This window comes from Parasteatoda tepidariorum, chromosome 5, assembly GCF_982258835.1.
Source record: "Parasteatoda tepidariorum strain Cologne lab strain chromosome 5, Ptep-v5.0, whole genome shotgun sequence".
NCBI lineage: Eukaryota > Metazoa > Arthropoda > Arachnida > Araneae > Theridiidae > Parasteatoda > Parasteatoda tepidariorum.
The window spans coordinates 76811708-76833354 of record NC_141759.1 but is presented as its reverse complement, the minus strand read 5'-3'; the positions used below and the strand labels follow the sequence as shown (position 1 = coordinate 76833354).

At 28.6% G+C, this 21647-nt stretch overlaps 1 protein-coding gene across 1 annotated transcript; it reads right to left on the bottom strand.

Annotated features, from left to right (window-relative positions):
- Positions 1 to 1245: 1245 nt before the first annotated feature.
- LOC107445779 (prefoldin subunit 3) lies at positions 1246 to 15076 on the bottom strand. Its single transcript, XM_043053397.3, has 6 exons — positions 14768 to 15076; positions 11259 to 11386; positions 10023 to 10089; positions 8480 to 8578; positions 4886 to 5024; positions 1246 to 1575 (listed from the first exon to the last, which is right to left on the bottom strand). Exons 1-6 carry the CDS (start codon positions 14840 to 14842, stop codon positions 1502 to 1504), a joined length of 582 nt encoding a protein of 193 aa, XP_042909331.1. The 5' UTR covers positions 14843 to 15076; the 3' UTR covers positions 1246 to 1501.
- Between the last annotated feature and the right edge of the window lie 6571 nt (positions 15077 to 21647).

Genomic DNA, 21647 nt, shown 5'->3' with positions numbered 1-21647 from the left:
ACGTAATCTCGTCACTCGGGCCATAATTCGGAATGCTGGTCTGGCACGATGCCTGACCAGACCAATTTAGCCGCGACTAATTTTAACTGTTTTTTTTTAGTTAAAACTGCAAGACTAGTTTTAGCCACGTAATTTGGTTTTGTGAAAATTGTATGAGCAATAGATTTATGATCTTTTGAAGATTTATTGAAAATGAACAATTCGTATAGCTTTGTTTAAATCTTTAATAAGTTTTAATATTCTGTTGCTATGTGGGATTTTTTTTATACCAATGAACATTGAATCCTTCCCAACATCTTGATTTTTTGTCGCTTTCGCTGTAAACTACCTTGTATCGCGGATAGATCTGGGAAAAAACCGGGAGAGATAGCGAGCAAGAGGTGGGGCCTAATATATAATTTCTAAAAAAAGTTTTGAAGTTGGGGTACTAAACGAGGCTAAAGTAGAAATAAGGAAGCAATCTAAAAAGAAATGCGTAATACACGGGGCTCATTGAATGGTAGCTTATAAATATCAAGACAGAATGAAAAGAGTAGAAACTGGTAAGAAAAATCACTTTTCTATATTCATGATTACCAAGATCTTTTAACAGTTTCAACAATTATATAGGACTTTTTTTACCCAAAAAACTAGAAATGAAACTATTTTACTACCGGTTTTTTTTCCCCTTCTCTTTCATGTCTCATTTTCAAGCCTGACTAGTGGTAAGGAGTAAGGTGATGGAACTTATTTAAAACATATTTGTTCATATATTTAAAAAAATTAATTAATAAAAATTTTAGACAGACGACACAATAGCAAACTCAGATCGAGAATTCAAAGTAAATCTACAGATCTACACTTGAACTCAATGCTGATTAAAAAAAGAATATTTACAACATCCAATAAGCGTTAGCTTTAGAGCGGTTAATCAAATAGCTCTACATTTTTTAGCGGTTTGCAATATTTCTCGAATAAGTGTTACCAGACTCGACATCTGAGAGCGCCATCTGCTGATAAACTTAACCAATAATTATTAAACTTGGAGAGAACAAATTCAGTTGCTTCCTGTACAGAAAATATCAAACTATACATTTCCAATTCCTTCCATTTTTTTAAAATCGAATTTTCATTATGTCAGTCATTTTAGAAACTGAATTGATGAAAGAAAACACTTAAATGTATCTTTAAGCATAGCTGGCTTATTACGGTGAAGATATTTTGTGAAGATCTTGTGTAACAAACGCAATAAAACAAGAAAAAAAAGCCAATAAAAAAAACTTTTTAATTACAGTTACCAGACATCTTTGTAATCAATATAGCATGAAGAATTTCTCTTTAACACAGCAAAGGAGGTTATATAATTTAAATCCTCGGTAAGATACAAGTTCAATAATAAGTTGTCTGCATGCCTTGTTAGAGTGTTGATGAGGGAAGCCATTATTTTCATTATTAAAAAATAACTTACACAAAATAAGAAGAAATTATGCATTTATACAAATGGAATCAAATACACAGCAAATTAAAGGACTGGAGCAGTTTTTTCTTTCTCTGCTGCTCTTCTTTTGACGTCCCAATTATAAACTCTTGCCATATCTATGTAAAGTTAAGTATTCAAACAGTGAGTTTTATTTCAATATTACATTGTCTGATGCAGCCGTTCTAAAATGATGTTCTACAGAACCCTGTAGAAGGTTCACAGGGCAGAAGGGATTGTGACACCAAGTGAAAAAACCTGAAATTTTTACGTGCAAAAACTCGATAACAAGAGATCAATTTATATACTATTCATATTCAATATAATTTTTTGAACAAAGATTTATAATTTAATTACTTACCAATAAAGAATATTTATAGTAATTACTTTAAGAGCTCACAAAAATCGCGATATTGGACCTTAAAATTTCGTGAATATGAATAGCGATATTGGATTTAAAAACGCAAAAATAAAAATAGCATTATTAGATTTTAGTATTGAGTAAATACGAATCGCGATGCATGATTTTTAGATCCCGTGAATCCAAATAGCGACATTGGACTTTAAACTCGCGTGAATATGAATTGCGATATTGATTTCAAAAACTTGAAAATACAAATTGTTACATTGGATGTTTAAATCACGTGAATACGAATCGCGGTGTACAATTTTTAAATCGCCTGAATACGATTTACAATGAGTAACTTTTCTATCCTGTTAATATGAAAATCGATGTTTGATATTACAATCGTGTGGATATGAATCGCAATATTAGAGAATTCCAATGTAGTTTCAAATATTAAAAACAATAAAGATCTGAGAAACCAAACAAAAAATGAGGATGAGTGATGCATATAAAAATGTAATATTAATGCGATTCAGGGAAGGTTCTAAATTGTAAATTTTAGAACATAATTCTTTCCTTAAATTTTAGGTAGCAGTAAGAATTTTGCGGAATTTTGCCAGTCAATGGTTTTGAGATAAGCAGAATTCTGCGAAAAAAAATCACATAAACTGTTCCTAGTTTCTAGGACTGAAGGGATGATACGAAAAACCCCAAATACAATCACCCCTGACCGGGGTTCTGATAGTTTACATTTTGTAAAACCTCATATTTATAAGCAAACAATAAGCCATCATTTAATTGATATTTCGGTCACTCTCACAGCTTTTTTCTTCTTTTTTTTTTTTTTAAATATTTCCTCCAAGTACAATATATTGAACTAATTATGAGAAGATATGCATTGAATAAAAACTGAATCATTATTTCTCCTCAAACTTCTCAAATCAAAATAAAATTACCAAATCCTAGAATAAAGAATTATGTTTCTCTCATAACCATTATAACAGTTCTTTATTGAAAACCATAATTCAGTACTTTATCCAGCTTCATTAAAAAACAATTTCAGAAACTTTGGGTGCCACTTTAGACCTATGAATTCAACTGTTTGATAGAATAAAATCTACAATTTTAATTAATAAAACATTGACTGAAAAAAAAAATTAATTCTTCACATAAATATTATCAAAACAGTTATTAGTTTTTTTTAAAGTATATTAATAGACGCCAATTTTTTTTATAAACTTAATAAGTTTACCAAATAATAAGTTTTACCAACATAAATTTACTTAAATAAGTTTTTACCAAAAGGTGCTTTATCATTTAAGGCTCTAGCCATAAAAAATTGGAAACTGCAGGTTTAGAAATAAAATAAAGGAAAAGACATGCAATTGAAACCTAGAAACTATAATAAAAGAACTATGCTGAATTGCAGCCATTACTTCCCAATAGTAAGGAACAAGGATCTGATTCTTCAACCCTTAATAGCTACTCATCTGATTGTATTTATACTCAAGTCAATGTGACTGATCTGTAACTATTAAAGTGATAAACAAAAATATTTTTACTCCTAAGTCAATATTTTTATGGGAAAAGTTTAAACTTATATTATCATTGTGAATGCTGTATTTTAATAAGCAGTTTACAATAAAAACATGTGTTACTTAATAATTACTTTGAATACAAAAGTTTTAGCTTGATTACATTCAAATGAAAAATAACCTAAAAATAAAGCCCCAGTATCTAAAACAAATCAATTTATTAAAATATTTAAATATATGATGTATAACAAATAAGGAATTTTTAAAATTATTGTAAACTAACTTACTTTGTGATTCTATTTAAATATTGCTTTTATAATTCTAAGCAATCTATTTTTTCATGATTTATATTTCTTTTAAAAAAGGAAATATTTGACTATAATATTTTATTGTAGCTTATTAACAGTATTCAAGCGATAAAGCTCCTAACATCTATTATTTTATAATTATTCTGAATACAAAAGTTTTTGCTTGATAATAAGAGAATGAAAAAAATTAAATAATGCCTCAGTATTTAAAATTCTTGAAAAATTAAAATATTAATATGAATGCTAAAATGTAATAAGAAATTAATTACATTCATTTTATATGTAAAATTCTTTAACACTACTGTATCCATATGTTTAAGAAAAAACATACAAATTATTTTTTAATTTTTACAAGAGCATTTTTAAAATTAATTTTAAACATACACTTGAAATTAATTTTAAAGATACTAAAAAATGACATACAAAAGTTTATACCCATTTGCCTTTTACGTGATCCTTTAACTGAAAATCAAAATTAAAAACAAAACATAGAATAGGTAGACAGAAAATTTTCTGAAGCAATAAAAATTTTATAGCACAAATTTGCCACTGAAAAAAAAAATTAATATCAATATTTGCAATAAATTAACACAGTGAAAAAACACCTTTTAGCTAACATAAAAAGTCAAAATGACTCTATAATCAATATATCACATTGGTTCTATAATCTTTTATGTAATTATGAAATTGAAATTAAAGTGCCTGTTCATGAGGTATTATTTGTGCATTTTTCACATTGTTTGGTTTTATTCATTAAAGTTTATTCCTTTAATAGGATTCTAAAATATTAGCTCGAACAAATTTATAATAGGATTTATTCAATCATATTTTATAAATTGTACTAAGTTTTCAAATGAGATTATCATAGGTACTGCCTATAAATTTCAAAAATAGCAAAGACTTTTAAATTTGAAGTTAAAAATATTATAAATGGTACTTTTATAAGAAATAATTAAACAGAAATTTAGAATAAACCAACTAGAATAAACCAACAGATTTAGACATACTAACAATACTTTCAACAAATAAACATTCATATGATTTCAGAAAATTAGATACCAAAAAATTACTATTCTTAGAAGGAAAAAAAAAACGAACAAAAAATAAACTAAAAATTGATAATAAATTTAATGAGTACATCAATTAGTAAACTGATGAACAAAACAATAAAAATAAAAACACAAATATAAAAACTCTTACCCTTTTTTGAAAATAAAAAGAAAACATTGATAAAGGATACTGACTTCAGTAGTAGTAAGTTGATCGCGTAAGAAATCTAAATCTTCTTCTAATTGAGAAAGATTTTTTGTAGCAGTTTGAAAATTTCTGGATAACAAATCCTCTGCATCTTTTAATGTATACTCTAACATAACATTAGCCTAAAAAAATCATGTGAAAATTGAAATAATTGTATAAAAATTTAAACAATTGTGAAGAAATAACTAATAAAATCAAGATAAAAATATGCTTCGTAATGGAGGGGGAGAAATTCAACCTCTCTGTTTAATATATTACAATACTGTTAAGCCATTTTGCTACACATAATTAAAAATGGAATAATAACAAGATCTGATAATTAAAAGTACGTGCAATACTACACAAGCACTTAAAATTTAAAAACTAAACAAAATAAAATATTATAGTACTAAATTTTCTATCATTATCTGGCTATTTAATAATCCATATGTATCGATTCTAAGATAAATGTGGTGAATATAGCCAACCCTAATGCACATTTTAGGCAAAATCAAAGAAAAAAAGAGAAAATAAAAATTGTGAAGATCATTAAGACACCATTGGGATTGTGGAAAAAAGAAGTTATCTAAAAAGTTAAACCTCTTGAAAAGGGAAAATATAAAAAGTAATTTAGTTCAGACTTCACAGAAAACATTGTTAAAATAATCAACAAAATTGTTTTCAATAAATAAAAACTTAAAAGAACACTTCTCTCCACTTCATTGTAATGAGTCTAATGATAAAACTGAAAGGCACCAAGAACATTAAATTAATTTCATAGATAAAACTACTACAGATAAAATTTATTATTCTATATTGAAGAATAAATTCTTTAGAAATATAATGCTTAAACTTATTTTTTCAAATAAATGATAAATTTAAGCAAAATATTTCCTACAGAAAAATAAATTTTAGTGAAATAAGTAATGAAATAAGTAGAATAATAAATTTTCCTAAAACATGTAATGTCAAAGAATAAGCTTAAAGGAAACCAAAGTAGTCTAAAAGAGATAATCTAGCTTCACCAAATGTAAAAAAACATGTTGAATAATTTCTCTAATTCTTCAAAAAATAAGCAACTTTTAAGTAAAAAATCATAATTTGGATCTGTGCATTAATGAAAATTATTCTTTCCTACTGTTTAAAGTTCTTAATGTATAAACATAAAATCAATAAAATTTTCAAAAACTTTACATAATCATGATAAAATAACTAGTTTCCAATAAATAATGCAGAGAAAATTGTGAAAGTCATGAATTTTTTATAATTTAGAACGACAATCGATACAGTAAAGAAAAAATCTCTTTTTAAAAGATAGAAAATCAAGGATTTCTTACAAACGACAAATAAAAAGAAGCACCTTTCAGGGCTTTTAAAAAACGTAAATCAAAAATAAGCATAAGCACCATTAAGCACTTTTTAAAAACGCTATGCACCCTGAGAAAGCAAGAAAAAAAAACTAAATATAATTTTAAACCAACTTTTGATAATTACATAATAAATAAAACTAAAACTACTTTGATTATGAATATGATTGATAATAAAATTCTTAAAATTTTCTCCTAATTCTAAATTCCCATTAACTATTACATCACTTAAAGAAAAGAAAAATTGCATTTAAAATAAATACAATAATTTTACTAGCAATGAAATATAATTTCTAGTTAAAAAATTCTATCATCTACCAATATTGTATATTTATAAGTAAAATGTAAGTTAATTACCAAAATTAATATCAAAAGTCAAAACTTAATAGCTTAACTTTACATTTACGAGCTCAAACCAAACTAAATAATAAATCAATGGTGTGTACAATTGTTAGCTGATATAAAATTCTGATCATGATGCATGTTATTCCATTCAAATTTGGAAGAAAAAAAATCCCTGTTTTTTTCTTTCCCCTGTACATAATATACACAATACAGGGTTGCCACAGAAAAAAATGGACGAAATAGTTTCTTTTAGTAGCCTAAAGCATGAAAATAGTTGCCTAAATAAGAACAAAAATTCATCAAAATAGTTGCCTAAATAAGAACAAAAATTCATCAAAAATATGACTAATATTTTGTTAATGACTTAAATGTCATATACCATGATCCATTTAGTCAAGTTGGTGGCAAATATGATAATTTTTATATAAACGTTAAGAATTTTTATCAATAATTTATCTAGGAAATATTATATACACATATATATTGTGAAAAGTCATTACTCAATTTTGAAATTCACTCATCGTAATATCGTATTAATTATTTTTATTTATTAAAATCATGCAAAATTTTGAAGCAATAACCATTATAAAGGCGACCGAGAAGAGAAATAGACTTACAAAGGAATCTGCAGATTAAATGAATTAAAAAGTGAGGACTCAAATTTGCAATTAAAAATTTTCAAATTTTTTTATTTTTAAAAAACAAAAAAGCTCAGAGTGTTCAAAAGTTATTGTGGGCTGCAGATTTTGAACCCAATTTGTGTTTAAAAAAACATCGCTAGGAGTACAGAAAAGTCTCCCAATAGTCTCCTCTTCCTGAAAATAGTTGCTTTTTTAGCCTTTTCAGGCAAAAAAAAGTTGTCATAGTCGCCTCATGCCAAAAATAGTAGCAAATAGTTGCATTTTAGTCCTCTGTGGCAACCCTGCAATATTTTAAGTAGGAAAACATCACTGTGCTTGAGTGTGAGCTATATTGGGCTAACTAGACTAGTTTTATTTAATTTCTGGAAAAACTTCGAGAAATAAAGAACAGCTGAAATATCCATAAATATCCCATAAATCACGCTTTGAGTGGTCACCATTTTTTAAAACAGGAAAATAAGAAATAAAATCTCCCGTATTTCCAAGTACTCATTTTCCAGTATTTCCTGTTATTTTAGGAGATTTTTAAATTCCCTGGATTTTCCAGGTTTCTTCTATTCTCCCTGTGCACTGCCAACCCTGTAAAACATAATCTTTTCAAGACAAGATAACAATGTTTTTTTCCCCTTTTCCTTTAAAGAAAACAAAATTGTAAATTTTTATGCTCTGAAATTATTTAGATAAATGAAAATGGATACAAAAATATTAATTCTGCAATGATTGATTAACAAGTTAAAATCTGAAATAAAATAACTAGTATTGCATTACTTTTTTAAACAAATCTACTAAAGAAATTTATAATATTCAATGCCATCAAACAAAACTAAGTGAAGCGACAGTGAATGGAAGGCCATTGTCTACTGTACTCATTCCAGCACACTACTGTACTCATTTCCTTTGGGTGTAGGAGCAGATGCTCCGGTTGGGTGGTCAATTGAATGCCTAACTCCCAGAGTTTCATACTCAACTTGGACATCAATAAAAAAAAATTACTGAAAAGATAAAATCCTAAGAATAAATTTCGTAAAATTAATTATAGAGTCTATAACTAACAATATAAATAAAATAACAGCAATAATCATAATAAAATAAGAGCCCCTGTACATGGTGAAATAAAATTTAGGTTTGATACCTAGCCAAAATGAAAAAAAACACATTCAATGAAATAGATTAGATTACACACAATAAATTGTAAAATATTTTAGGATGTTTTTAAATTTTTTATTTATGAGACTAAAAACTTACTCCAAGCCATAAACCAACTTTATCAGTTGGGGGCACTTTAGCTTTTATATAGAGATCATCACAAACCATAAACTGAGTATCCACATTTGCTGATTCTTCCTAAAACAAACAAAAAGTATGATTGGTTTTTTAACAAAAATATAGAATATGATAGATAAAACAGATATAGATTTATACAATACAGGTATAAGAGTAAAAAAAACAATTAGCTTAAGAATAACTATCAACTTAAATGATGAAAATATCAATAAAAAAGCGTGTTAAACTATTTTGCAGAAAAAGGAAACATTTTGTTATTTACATATGGATGAAATTTTTTTTAAGTATACGTGTACCGTGCCCCCCCCCCAGAAAAAGGACTACCTCAAATAACTTTTGATCTAATGTTCTAAGTAATGTTCTAATAACTTTTGTTCTAAGATTTGATCTTTATAGCTTGAGAGTGTGATCTCAAATATGCTAATAAGTAAATGCAGACAATGTTTTAAGTTGTAAAATAAAAACAGAAACTTACTTTCTTTGAATAAACATACTTTTTAGTCAACAGATTCGGTTTTCTGATCCCCAAAATATAGGGTGTAGCAGCAATCTGAGAATTATAGTCCCAATAGTTTGGTCAGGAGAGCGGTCCTAAGTTTGGACCCCTTAATGTAAATTTTACCTTTTGCATTTTCATTACATCTCGAGAGCTTATGAAACAAATTGAAATTTACCCATCTACACCATCTCTGTTTACTCATATTACCCATTGTTCTCAAAATAAAAGCGTAAGAGAACAGTTAAACTAAATCGAAAATTCCAGCTATGAGTTGAATTCATTCAATACCTTATACAACCTTTCTATACAACCTCTACACTTGTTTCCACGGTAACGAAATTGAAATTATCTGGTTCAGATAGAATCAAATGGTATTCTTTGTATGTACATGGTATACGTGATTCACATTATTTTCTATGAGAAGTGGAGAAAGCGAGAAAATGTGAGAAGCAAGGGTTACCAATTATTTCCTTTATATTATATTACAATGGATTTTGTTAGGGTTTTTTTTTAAATACCTTTTTTTTTAAAAAAATTTTACAAATTATTTTCTTCTACCTAAAATAATAATCAAAATTACACAAAAGAAAAAAATTAATCAATTTTCAAAGAAATGGAAGCTTTGTGTTTCCGATCAAAAGTTCGAAAATGGGTCTGAAATTTAAAAATCTTCTGTCCAAATCGGAAGAGCTGGCAGGTATGTGGTACCATAAGAATTTTTTCTCTTAGCTAAATTATTTCGCACCTACAGTCTGGAATATTTGTTGGCAAAGTAGACAGACTATTATACCATTTTCTCATCAAATTAAAACTAATAAAAATAATAAACAATGATGTTTTAATCAAAAATACAAAAAATTCATATTTTTTTCATAATTTTTTTCTTTTTTTATTAAACTGTTTTAATAAACATCCACTAGCATTTTGGTAGTAAAATGTTTAAATTAAACTTGTAGAAATACTTTATAATAATATTACGGAATTATACAAATAAATAATACAAACCTTTTTAGTTTTTAATAACTTGAGCATATCTAATGATGTTTTGATATCAGGAATTTGTTTCTTTAGGCTAGAAAGAAAAATGTATAATTCACATAGAAACCTCCCAAATAAATTTTTGAAGAAGATAATTATAAAAACATTAACTTCATATTCTGGACAAGACTGAAATTTAAGATGCTCTACACTAAAGACAGTAGTTGTACGAGCTATATGCATGAAAGTTAAAATATCACATCTCAAGTTGCTATTTTTTACTAAAAGGTTTCAATAAAAAATAATGTGTTAAAATTTTAAATACTAGTTCATTTCTTTTCAAAAGACAGTGTACTCTATACTGCCAAGCATAATTTTTTATGAAAATTTTGATCCTTTCAAAAAAATACTTTTGAGGGCAGAATTCTTTCACAGTGTCAAAAAATAGTAAGGCATTACTCATACATAAAAGGATTAATTTATTTTTATAAATTCAAATTTATAAAATTTCATTCACAACAATTTCGATTGTTTTTTTTTTACAAATTTTTCGAAATTGATACATATAAACATTTTTGAGACTTAAACAAAAAGATAAAATTTGAAACAGGGTACTTAGTCAAATTATTCAACAAAAAATAAGCACTTTTCATGCACTCAAATAATATTTTTAAGCACTTTAAAAAAATATCATAATTAGATAGGGTTGGAAAGTTTTTGACAATTAACGGTTTTATCTGGTTTTAACCGTCATGTCAAAAAAAAAAACAATTTCGGCATTGTTTTTGACAATCGTCAAAATTTTTTGAATCATGTCAATCGAATGGCGTTTTCAACGGACTGACGATACACCGAAATAGATTGGGGATGAATTAATTGTGAAAACATTGAATAGAACATTGTGAACAGTGTCTTTCTGCATAATTAGTAGCGAAAATCAACATGGTAAAGGAAAAATTTCATTTTGGAAAAGGGAAAATTAAGCACTTTTTAAAAACACTCAATGGTAAAAGCAACTTTAAGGGCTTTTAAAAAACGAAAATAAGCACCTTTAAGCACTTTTTAAAAACGCTATGCACCCTGTTGAAAGAATATTTCTTCTGTTGCAGTTCCCTGAAATAATTTTGCAGGGGATAGTTTTGACAATTTTGATTCATTCATTTTAACAGGCATTTTAAGCAAAATTTGCAATTTTTAGATCTTAAAACAAACAAAACACAAAAAGTTTTAAAAATAATAATAATTTTTAGAAAAATAACTTACATTCTTTTCTTCCTCATAAGATTCATTTCCATAAACTTATATTTACTATGCTGCTCATCTAATTGCCTCAAAACTAATTCAGCATTTTCTTGGTTTTCATCACCTTTCATAAAACTATCAACATCTTCCTACAAATAATTTAAGAGTAAGAAATACAGCAAGATTGGGAAGGAAAAAAAGTCAAAACATCAAAAACTGATCTTTTAAATACATACATACCACAAAACTATTATTTAACACTAAAGAAGCATGGCATTAAAAAAAATAGAATCATAAATGTACCTTGAAATTACTCACTTATAATATAAAATGTTTATAATATTTTTTCCTTCAAAATACGTTAAAATTATACCAACATTTAATCATCATTTCAGCAGATCCAAAGCAATAAAAATTTCTCTCTACCTTCATAATGAATCTTTTCACATACAAAAAATTTACTTCTTAATACATAATGCAGTGCAGTCAGAATTCCTAGGCTTTATTAAAAACGAAACAACACATCTCTAAATAAAAATTATACTCTAATTTATGACGTATGTACTATAATCGTGGGCATCTTTTCAAAATTAATGCCAACATTATCAATTTATCTGAGCAACGTAGACAGACAGAAAAATTATCCGGCCATTTCTTTAATTGGAAAAAACATCAGAGTAGTGGATTCCGGATGAATTTAAACTTGGTACTTGCACATAATAAAATAAACAGTGTTTAAGATTTTGCACATGCACATCGTTTCAAAGTTAATATAAAAATCCTCCTATTGATTAAAACAAGGGTGCAATTTCTTAACCTCATAAAAAAAAAAGTTCAGTAAATTCTGGACAAATCAATACTGTGAAATGACAGTTAAACTTAAAAAGAAAAGATAAAGTTGAAATCTTTATCTTTTCTTTTTAAGTTTCTCCGAACTTTTCTTTTTAAGTTACATCCACTCTCCCGAATCATTACATCACACTTCTACATTTAGAAGCACAATTCAGATCCCACACTGGTCATTTTAATGGTCAACATTTGCAAGGAAAAAACTTCTGAAAAATGGAGAAAATGCATAACACATCAGTACTACATCTAATTTAACTTTACTCTGTAAATATTTTAAAGTTACTACACAAATGTATAAATGTGCTGTTTTAATCTTGGCAACAACTTTCAATTCATAAAAATTGCACTCTATATTAGGATTTAACTTTAATTTACTTTGTTCTTTTTTCAAAAAAAGAATATAAGACCAGTAAGTAATCAAAAATTTTTTAAAAATTAGATATTAATGGAGAAATAAGACTAAGAAAATTGTACCGAAAATTTATTTTTTCTTTCTTTGATTTATATTTTATTTTTCCTTTAATTTTCTATTCTGTAAATCAGATTTTTTTTCATCAATCAACCATAAAAATATGAAAGTTAAAAAAAAAAAAATGCAAGAAGTTACTTTAATATTTTTTAAATATCCAAGGAGGTAATTACAGTCTAATATTTTTTACCTTAAATTTCCTTGCATATTATATATACATATATTTTAAACTATTAGCCATAAACAAAGTTAGAATTGAAACTATAAAGTGGAAAAAGTTGATACAAATTTTTCAGATTGTTTAAGAATTTATGTATACAGGGGTCTGTCAATGTTTTTCTGAGAGGTAGTACCTATTTTATGAAAATTTGACATAATTTGTGAAACTTAAAAATTATATTAAAAAACCAACACAAAAATATGGTAAAAATATCGTTATTATGATTTATCGTTTTTTACGGGATAAAAAAATAAAATTTTAAGAAAACGTTTTTTGTGAAACTACTGTTTTTCCTTAAGATGAATTTGTGAAGGTACCGTTAACCCGTAGTAAATTTGGCCTGGTCAGATTCTGGTATAATTAAATATTATACAAGAATTAAATAGAAAATAATATATATGCATTAACATAAACACTCTAACATAAATAATCTGCCTTAATGCTAATAATCTATATCTAGCATTACAAACTAGCACACATAAGTTCAGTAAACTTAACTTTTTCTCCAAATTATTTCTATATTAATACCTCTGTGTAAAATTGACTAAGGTCTTGGCAAAAAAATAATTTAAAAATTTTTTTTATATAAAAATCATTCCAAGATTTTTTTTTTTTTTTTAATGTGCCAATTCTAACTATAATTAAAAATTATAATAAGACTATCTAACTGAATTACCATTGGTTTAAATATTCCATCCAAGTTAGAAATATAGGGTGATTATAAAGTGGACCCAGTCATTCTAGGCAGGGTAAACAGGGTGCAGCACTCTGCTGCCCTTTTAGTCAAAATAATCCACCCTGTTGCCCCTGAAGTAAATTAGTGCCCTGATGTAATAGACTCCGTACACTTTTTGCCCTTTCTTTCCTCAACCCTTCCTTATTTTCAACTTTTTTTATTTAGTTTGTCATTGCTGTCAATACATAGATTTATATGGGAAAGGAAAAATAGCCATCACACCCCCTTGTTGCATTTGTCTTTGAAAGTTTGCAGTTACTTCACTATCATTAAATCATAATTATTATCAATCATTTTAATTATTAAATCATAACTACAGACACCTAAAACATACATTTATTATTTTATTAATATATGCATGCATTTTAATAAATTACTAAGCTAATTAGCTCATTAACTCGATATATGTATGTCAATTTATTAATAAAAATTAGTAATTAATATGATTGCTTTGGTACTTTTAGTAAAGTTAAAAAAAAAAATTTACAATGCTTTTTAATAGAACGTGTAAAGTCCATACAAAGAAATTATTGCCTTTTTAGAATAATAATACCCTTTTTTTTAAACTTTTGCACCCTGCCCTTTTCTCTGCCTAGAATGAGCTCTGGGACCCAAATATTACATGCAATGACAGACAAAATAAATAAGTTAGCGAGGTAATTACTAGTACTAGTATTCAATTACTAGCAATGATCAAAGAAGTAAATAACATTTTTGGCATAGAACTTTTATTAACATACAAAATTAAGAAAATTTACTAATAAAAAAATTTACAGAAAAAAGCAAACATTTTGCAAAAAACGAGAAGGAAGAATTCCTATATCGGTTATCCGCGTAAGAAAGCTGTTTCGGTGACAACCGGGCAGTGGCACAAAGCTAAGAAAAAGGATCACAGAAAGAGACAAATTCGTAAGATATGACTCAGAGCCACTTCATATTTGATCCTAATTTTTTGCGAGGGCAAAAACCCTTGGGCACCTTGGCGATTGTAGTTGACATGAACAGGAACCGGCATAGAAATATCCCAAATATCAAAAATTTAAATTAGCTTAAAATGAAAATAATATTTCATTAGCACATGCCGAAAGGACAATTTTAATAGTCTCTATGGAGAACACGTTTTAACGATTTCAAAATATCTATAAATGCCCAGAGTATCAAACTTGATGACACAGTAGAGTTAAAATTTTTTCTATAGATGAGTTAGTGGTACAACTAGAAAATTAGCATATATTTATAAATCATAATTAACTCACGACAAACACTGCAGCTGGGATTCCAAGGCTATTTTTGGGTGCGTCTGCTTTACCAGTTTCCTTAGTTGAAGTCATACTTGTGATTATTCTATAAATAAGTTACAGTGCTCTTGTTTTAAAAACAAGATTATCAATTAAAAATAACAATGTAGAGTAAAAGAGAAATGTGTCATAAATTGAAGAAGACTTTCTTAGGAAAAAAAAGACAACAGAAACTTCTTGCTAAGGAAAGCTTCTGGCTTTCCATTTCTGCATTTTCAACATTCCGCCTGTAGATGTCGGCTTTTCTTTTACCTCAATAGGTGAAAACGGACCGTTTTCACTGACAAAACTTCGCAGAAGTAATTTTAGTAGTTGTAGTTGTTCATTTACGTCGCACTAGAGCTGCACAATCGGCTATTGGTGACGGTCTGGGAAACATCCCGGAGGATGATCCGAAGACATGCCATCTCAATTTTGATCCTCTGCAGAGGGGATGGAACCCCCGCTTTGGTAGCCCGACGACCTGCACGTGAAGTCGAGCACTTTGCGGTAGAACAGTTTAACGAGGACCAATACCGCACACCCTCGGTCCCTGCGCAGACTGATCCAAGTGGTCACCCACCCGCACACTGACCGTAGCCAGTGATGCTTGACTTCGGTGGTCGGCTGGGAACCGTGTCTTAACGATCAGTCCACTGCGAGACACAGAAGTAATTTTAAAGATGCGATAGAAAAAATGATGCATTGCTTTCTGTTTCTGTTATCTGTGCACTGTTGTCCCGCAGTAGACTGACCGTAAAGACACGGTTCCCAGTAGAACACCGAATTCATACATCACTGGCTGAGATCAGTAAGCGGTTGAGTGACCACTCTGATCAGCCTGTGTAGCAACCGAGAGTGTGCGGTATCGGTCCTCGTTAAACTGTTCCACCATAGCTTACTCGACTTCACACGCAGGTCGTTGGGCTACCAAAGCAGGAAGCCATCTCCTCTGCAGAGGACTCAAGTTGTGATAGCGTGTCTTTGGATCATTCTCAGGGATGTTTCCCAGACCGCTATCCCCTCGCAATGTGAGGGAATTGCAGGACCAGTTGGTGATCACCTGGTACCAAGGGTGGTGGTATCGGTCCTCATTAAACTGTTCTACCGTAAATTGCTCAACTTCGTAAGCAGGTCATCGGGCTACCAAAGCAGGGGAGCCATCCTCTCTGCAGAGGCGATGGCATGTCTTTGGATCATCCTCAGGGATATTTTCCAAACCGTCGCCAATATCCCATTGTGCAGCTCTAGTGCGACGTAAATAAAGTACATACCACATGCACTGTTATTTATTTTCAATCTTAACATTTTGGAAATTCTCACCTGAAACCGAAAACCTGATTCCCCCCCCCCCCAAATGTTTATTTAGTTATTAAACATTTAAAGTGCCCAAAAGGGCCTTGGTAAGTAACGCAATCAAAAACGATCCCTTATTTTTTATTACGTCACACGTGCTGAATGGAAACTTGCCGCCTTCATCCACTGAGGCTATTTCAATGCTCTTTTAATTTTGATATCACTTAAGTCGTATGAAAATCGTTTGTAAATTAAAAGTAAAAGTTTTGAGAGTTAGTGCAAAATTAAAGAACGATTTTAAAGAGTCTAACTGTTCATTTATCACTAAAATATCTGAAGAATTGATTATGCAGCTCTTCACAGTGAATCAACAACAGCTGAAATCAGTGGTGTTAAAGTTCATAGGATATATTTTTTTATTCCACTTATTTTTAAGTTAAAATGATGATCCATTACAACCTAATTTAAAATCAGTCGTAGATTGGATAGAAATAGAATACATTTAGATATAGGATTGACCATTTTATTATTCAATATTGCATTAAAACAAATCAGTATTTTTATAAATCTAGTCCATTGAAAAATATCAATTCATCATCGTTACAATCTATAAGCTAATGTTCAAGAATTCAAATAATAAAATTAAATTTTGCTTCTTTTTTTATTTATTTATTTTTACTAGAGTTGGATTTTCTTTTTAAGTAAATAATATATACTGGTGCAGTTTATGTCTCCTTTTTTTTAAACTATGTATTATGTATTTAAATGTGCATTAAAGTTTATATTTATTATTCTATGAATAATTGGGAATTTCGGCACAGTTATAAATTATTTTTATCTTTAAATTTATAAATTATAATTCCAGTTTCTTCAATATAGTATATGCAAAATATGATTATTGTTTATTTCTCTCCTTACTTTTGCAAACTATATGTCAGTGCTTGCAAAATAGTAAAATTAATAAATTATACGTTTTTAACTAAAAAATTAATTAAACTAGTTGAAAAAATAGCAGGTTAAGCATTCAGTATCACAGACAGTGAATCAACACTTTCAAGAATTCATTCTATAGAATAGATTCTTGAAAGTGTTGATTCACTGTCGTTGATTCACTTCAATATATTGAAATATATCTGCCCATCATCATCGGCAAAATCTACTTATATACTTAAAATTTCACTTAATGTTATTTAACTTATCCACATAATTTTAGCGAATATCATTACGCTAGACGTTTTTGTTTCACCAAAGCTAAGGAGTAATGATAAAAAATAAACTTATACAAAAAGAAAAGAAATTCTAGTGCACATTCTTCATTATTTATAAAATAATTTAAAATAATAGATGCTAATGTTGATATTTTTCTCAATATTTTTATTCCTTGAGTAAATGGGAACTTTGCTATAGTGAAAAAATATTTTTATATTGAATTTTTTTTTTTTTTTAATAATTTTATAACAGTCGTTGAACAGCCGACCTAATTTTGGGGTTACAACTACTAATGCTTAACTCCGTAGCCTTGTAATTTTGAACCAATCCAGAAGACAAGGAAACTTCTGGATCAGAACCTAGAGGTATGTTATGATTTGTTTTGGGAACATGGAGGACTTTGCAACTCGACAGATTTAACGTGCATCAGTTACCATTTACTACACGGGGAATCTTCGGCAAGAATTCGAACCTACGAATTGCAACAGTGCTCTTCAAACCAGGCTATCCCAGCCTTTTTAATGATCATTTATAAAATTTAATACCTGTTTCTGCAATGTAGAACTAAATAAATGCATATACTTGATTTCAAATACTCTTATAACATAGATTAAGGCAATTAAAATGAAATCAATAAAATCTACTGGAATATGTACTTTTTTTTTTTTTTTTTTTTTTTTTTTTTTTAAAGAATTTTTTTTTTCCTTGCTGGGATCATAAGTTTTTTTTTTAAAGGGCTGCTGCTATATTGAAGACAATTCCCAGCTTTGAATTCATACTAGAATAAATAAAATAAAAATATCAATAACTTAAGCTTTCCTACATTTCAAAATCTGAAACTATTTTATATAAAATATTGATTCAATATTTCTTTCACTTAACACGAAAATAAATCTTCGAAATGAATTTGAAATATACTTTAAAATAAAGATTAATATGGTTAAAAAATAATTTTGTATTTATAACGCATTAATTTAATAAGTAATACCAGACATGCATAACTCATTCTAACACTTTTTTTATAGAATTAAAAAATCTCAGAGCTAGAAAATTTCGTCATCTGTGTTCTAGAGGGTACCATTGAAATTTAACATTATAAAAATACGCTCTATCAAACCCACATTTACCTTAAGCTACATTAGGGCCAATTTATTAATTATTATATTATTAACCATCTAAAATAGTCGGATTTAATTATGAAATTTCAAACGAAAGCAAGAACGTATCGGTTTTCACATTACAGTATTGTAAATGAACGACAGATGAACACGTGTGACGTCAGTTCGTGTATAATCACGTGACTCTCCGTTTCAGGTAAAAATGAAAGTAAGCATATTTTGCTTAAAAATGATTAAATAAATTGCACTCTTAGGAAAGTAATAAAATATTTTCACTGAGATTTGAGGGATTAGGAATGCATTAAAAAATTTTAAAAAATTGACTGTAATTGTCCATTTTAACTTGATGACAATGATAACTGAATCCATGCTACAGGAAAAAAGAATTCCCTGATCAGTTTATTGGTTTATTATAATTACGTACATTTGCAGGCTTGTATGCTCAATTTAGGCTTACAATCAAACGGCGATATTTTTGCACAAATATAACCAAATAAGGAATAACGCTGAAAACAAGACAAATCTTAAGCTTTATTTATGTTGTGATATTAATTTTGTTAAGTTTATTTAAGGCTCACGACGTTTTAGAATTTATAAATTACAGAAAACTCTCCTGATGGGTGAAATTGGGAGTAAATTTAAACACAAATCGCAATAATAAAACTTCCTAGTATATCAAGCCTCTCTATACATGGCCTCATAAACGTAACATAAATGGAGGGATACATCGGAAATACATTGGCTCCCAGGGCCCCTCTTTCAATGAGAGCATACCTCGTATAGTTTGTCTAAAATAAGAACTCCCATAGACATTCGCCTGAACCTGTGGAGGTGACTATGGTAACGAGGTATGACTATTTCAAGTAGGGGTGCGGGGTCACTGTTTCGGAGTAGTTTCGGCTCAGGTTGGCGAGAGAAAGGGAATCTCTTCCTTCGGTCTACTGTGTTAGTCCTGTATAATAGAGCTACTCTCCCTAAAATGCGCCATTCTTGTTTCCATGGCACCAGACGGCCTCAAACTTTGTGGCGGGAGGAGTTCTTAGCTTAGACAAACTATAGCTTAAGTCTAGGGGACGATCACATTTCCAGGTCAATGACCAGTTCGACTACACGTTTATACAGAAGTTAAGAAGCCCTTTTGATTTGTCCTTTTACAAAGGATAAGTCCAAAAAACAGCTTTGCGAGAGGTAATAATCGGGTACACTACTAAAAAACTACACTACTACTACTACTACTTTTTTAGTAGTTAAAATTTACGAATCGATCTATTTATTTACTTATTTATTTATTATTTTTTTGCCCTCCTCACACGATTTTATTGATATATTTTGCTTTGGTTGTATTAATGCAATATTAGACAGCATCCATCATTTTTAGCAAATATAATCGTGTGAGTTAATGACGAGATTATGTCTTTTTTTAAATTATTTTTCTACTTTTTTATTAATTAATTTTTCAGCTCTTTTGTTATGAATTCAGTCTCTAAAAAAGTTCCTGAAATTTCAAAAACAAAATCGTTAGTTTTTTTTCCCTTTAAATTTTTATTTATCAAGAATAATTCGACTAATTTTGTTCAAACGTTCATTTAGAAATTACATCATTTAAAAGGATGTAAAAATGCCTATGTCTGACAATTCACTATTTTTTGGATCATCATAAGTTTTTCTTCTTCTTTTTTCTATTAATCATTTACTTATAAATCGTTCAAAAAGTATTAATTGCAAGACATGCAACTTTTACAACCTTATAATTTTCAACCATATAATTTTTAAATGATGAAGTCGAACATTTGAACGAATGCGGTGGAATAATTTCCTTTGAAATAAAAATTAAACAATGCACCTTTTTTTTAAAAATTTTAAATCTTTTAGACTTTAGACAGCGTGCTACAAAAAATTATTGTTACATGAAAACTTTTTTCTTCCATTTTATTCTTTTTTCAAACCGTTATAATCCTGTAGTAAACGACTTTGATTTATGCTACATATCAGATACGCTAACTTACCCATGCAGCAGTGATAAGTATTAATTACGTAAAAATAACGTTAAAATGCCACAAGGCAGTTAAACGTTTTCTACCAAACGTTTTATTTTCGTTTCAAGTGGTAGTACAAATCTGTTAAGTAAACGTTAAAATTTGGGTTATTTTAAACCTAAAAATGACCTTATTTTAACTATAGTGAATGTCGTAACCAATTTTTGACGTTATTTTAGCCAAGTACGTTTCTTTTTTACCGCACTTTTAGCGTTATTATTAACGTTTATTTTCGTTTGTATAAATTTCCCTTTTTTAACCGTGAATGTTAACGTTTTTTTAATGCTTATTTTTATTATCGAGAATTTCGTAACCGATTCTTAACGTAAATTTTACATTATTTTAACCGAGATACAAACGCATTTTTTCCATGAGACAATTTACGTTTTATTGCCTTGAATATCAATGTTTTTTTTTTACCATTTATTTTGAGTTTAGTGAATTTCTTAATTTTTCACGTAAATTGAACTAATTTTTAAATGAATATCCACCCAAGGACAGGTTGGTGCCGAACCGAGATGCAGTGCATGTTTAGAATTGACGGTCAATAAAAGCTTGGAAACGTTGCACTCCAACATATAAATCGACATCGAAAACGGAACAACAAGTAAATGAATGTTCATTCAAATGCGGAATGTTACTCGAATGTAATGTTCATTCACATAACGAAGTTATCACGATATTTTCTTTTTTCATACACCTCAATTATATTTCTATACATAACATTATATCAAGTACGTTAGCGTAGATCAAGTTATGTGACTGAACATTTCTGTGTCGTATGAGTAAGCAAAATATAGCAATTTGGCGCTTTAATGCTTGTTTGCAAAAAATTCAACAAATGTGTTGTAGTTACCAAAAGAACCTTTTATTCTTAAGTACTAAATTAAAAACATAAATGTAGCACTGAAAAAATATTGCGAAACAAAAAACAAATAAAATTTTAATGTTTAATTTAACGAAAAAAAATCTCCACTTGTGAGAAAAAACACAAGAAAGTTAACTAAAAAGAAGAAAAAGAATGTTCTACTGATTCTTTTAAAAGACAAAGAGAAAACGTGAATCACCAACACAATATGTCCTTTTTTACTTTCATGCTTTTTGCCAACCTGGTTAAATATGACTTCACAGCAGTTTAAATTATGTTCTTCGAAAATAATCGTCTGCTACTATGTCTTTGAAACTATCGTCTGCTATTAT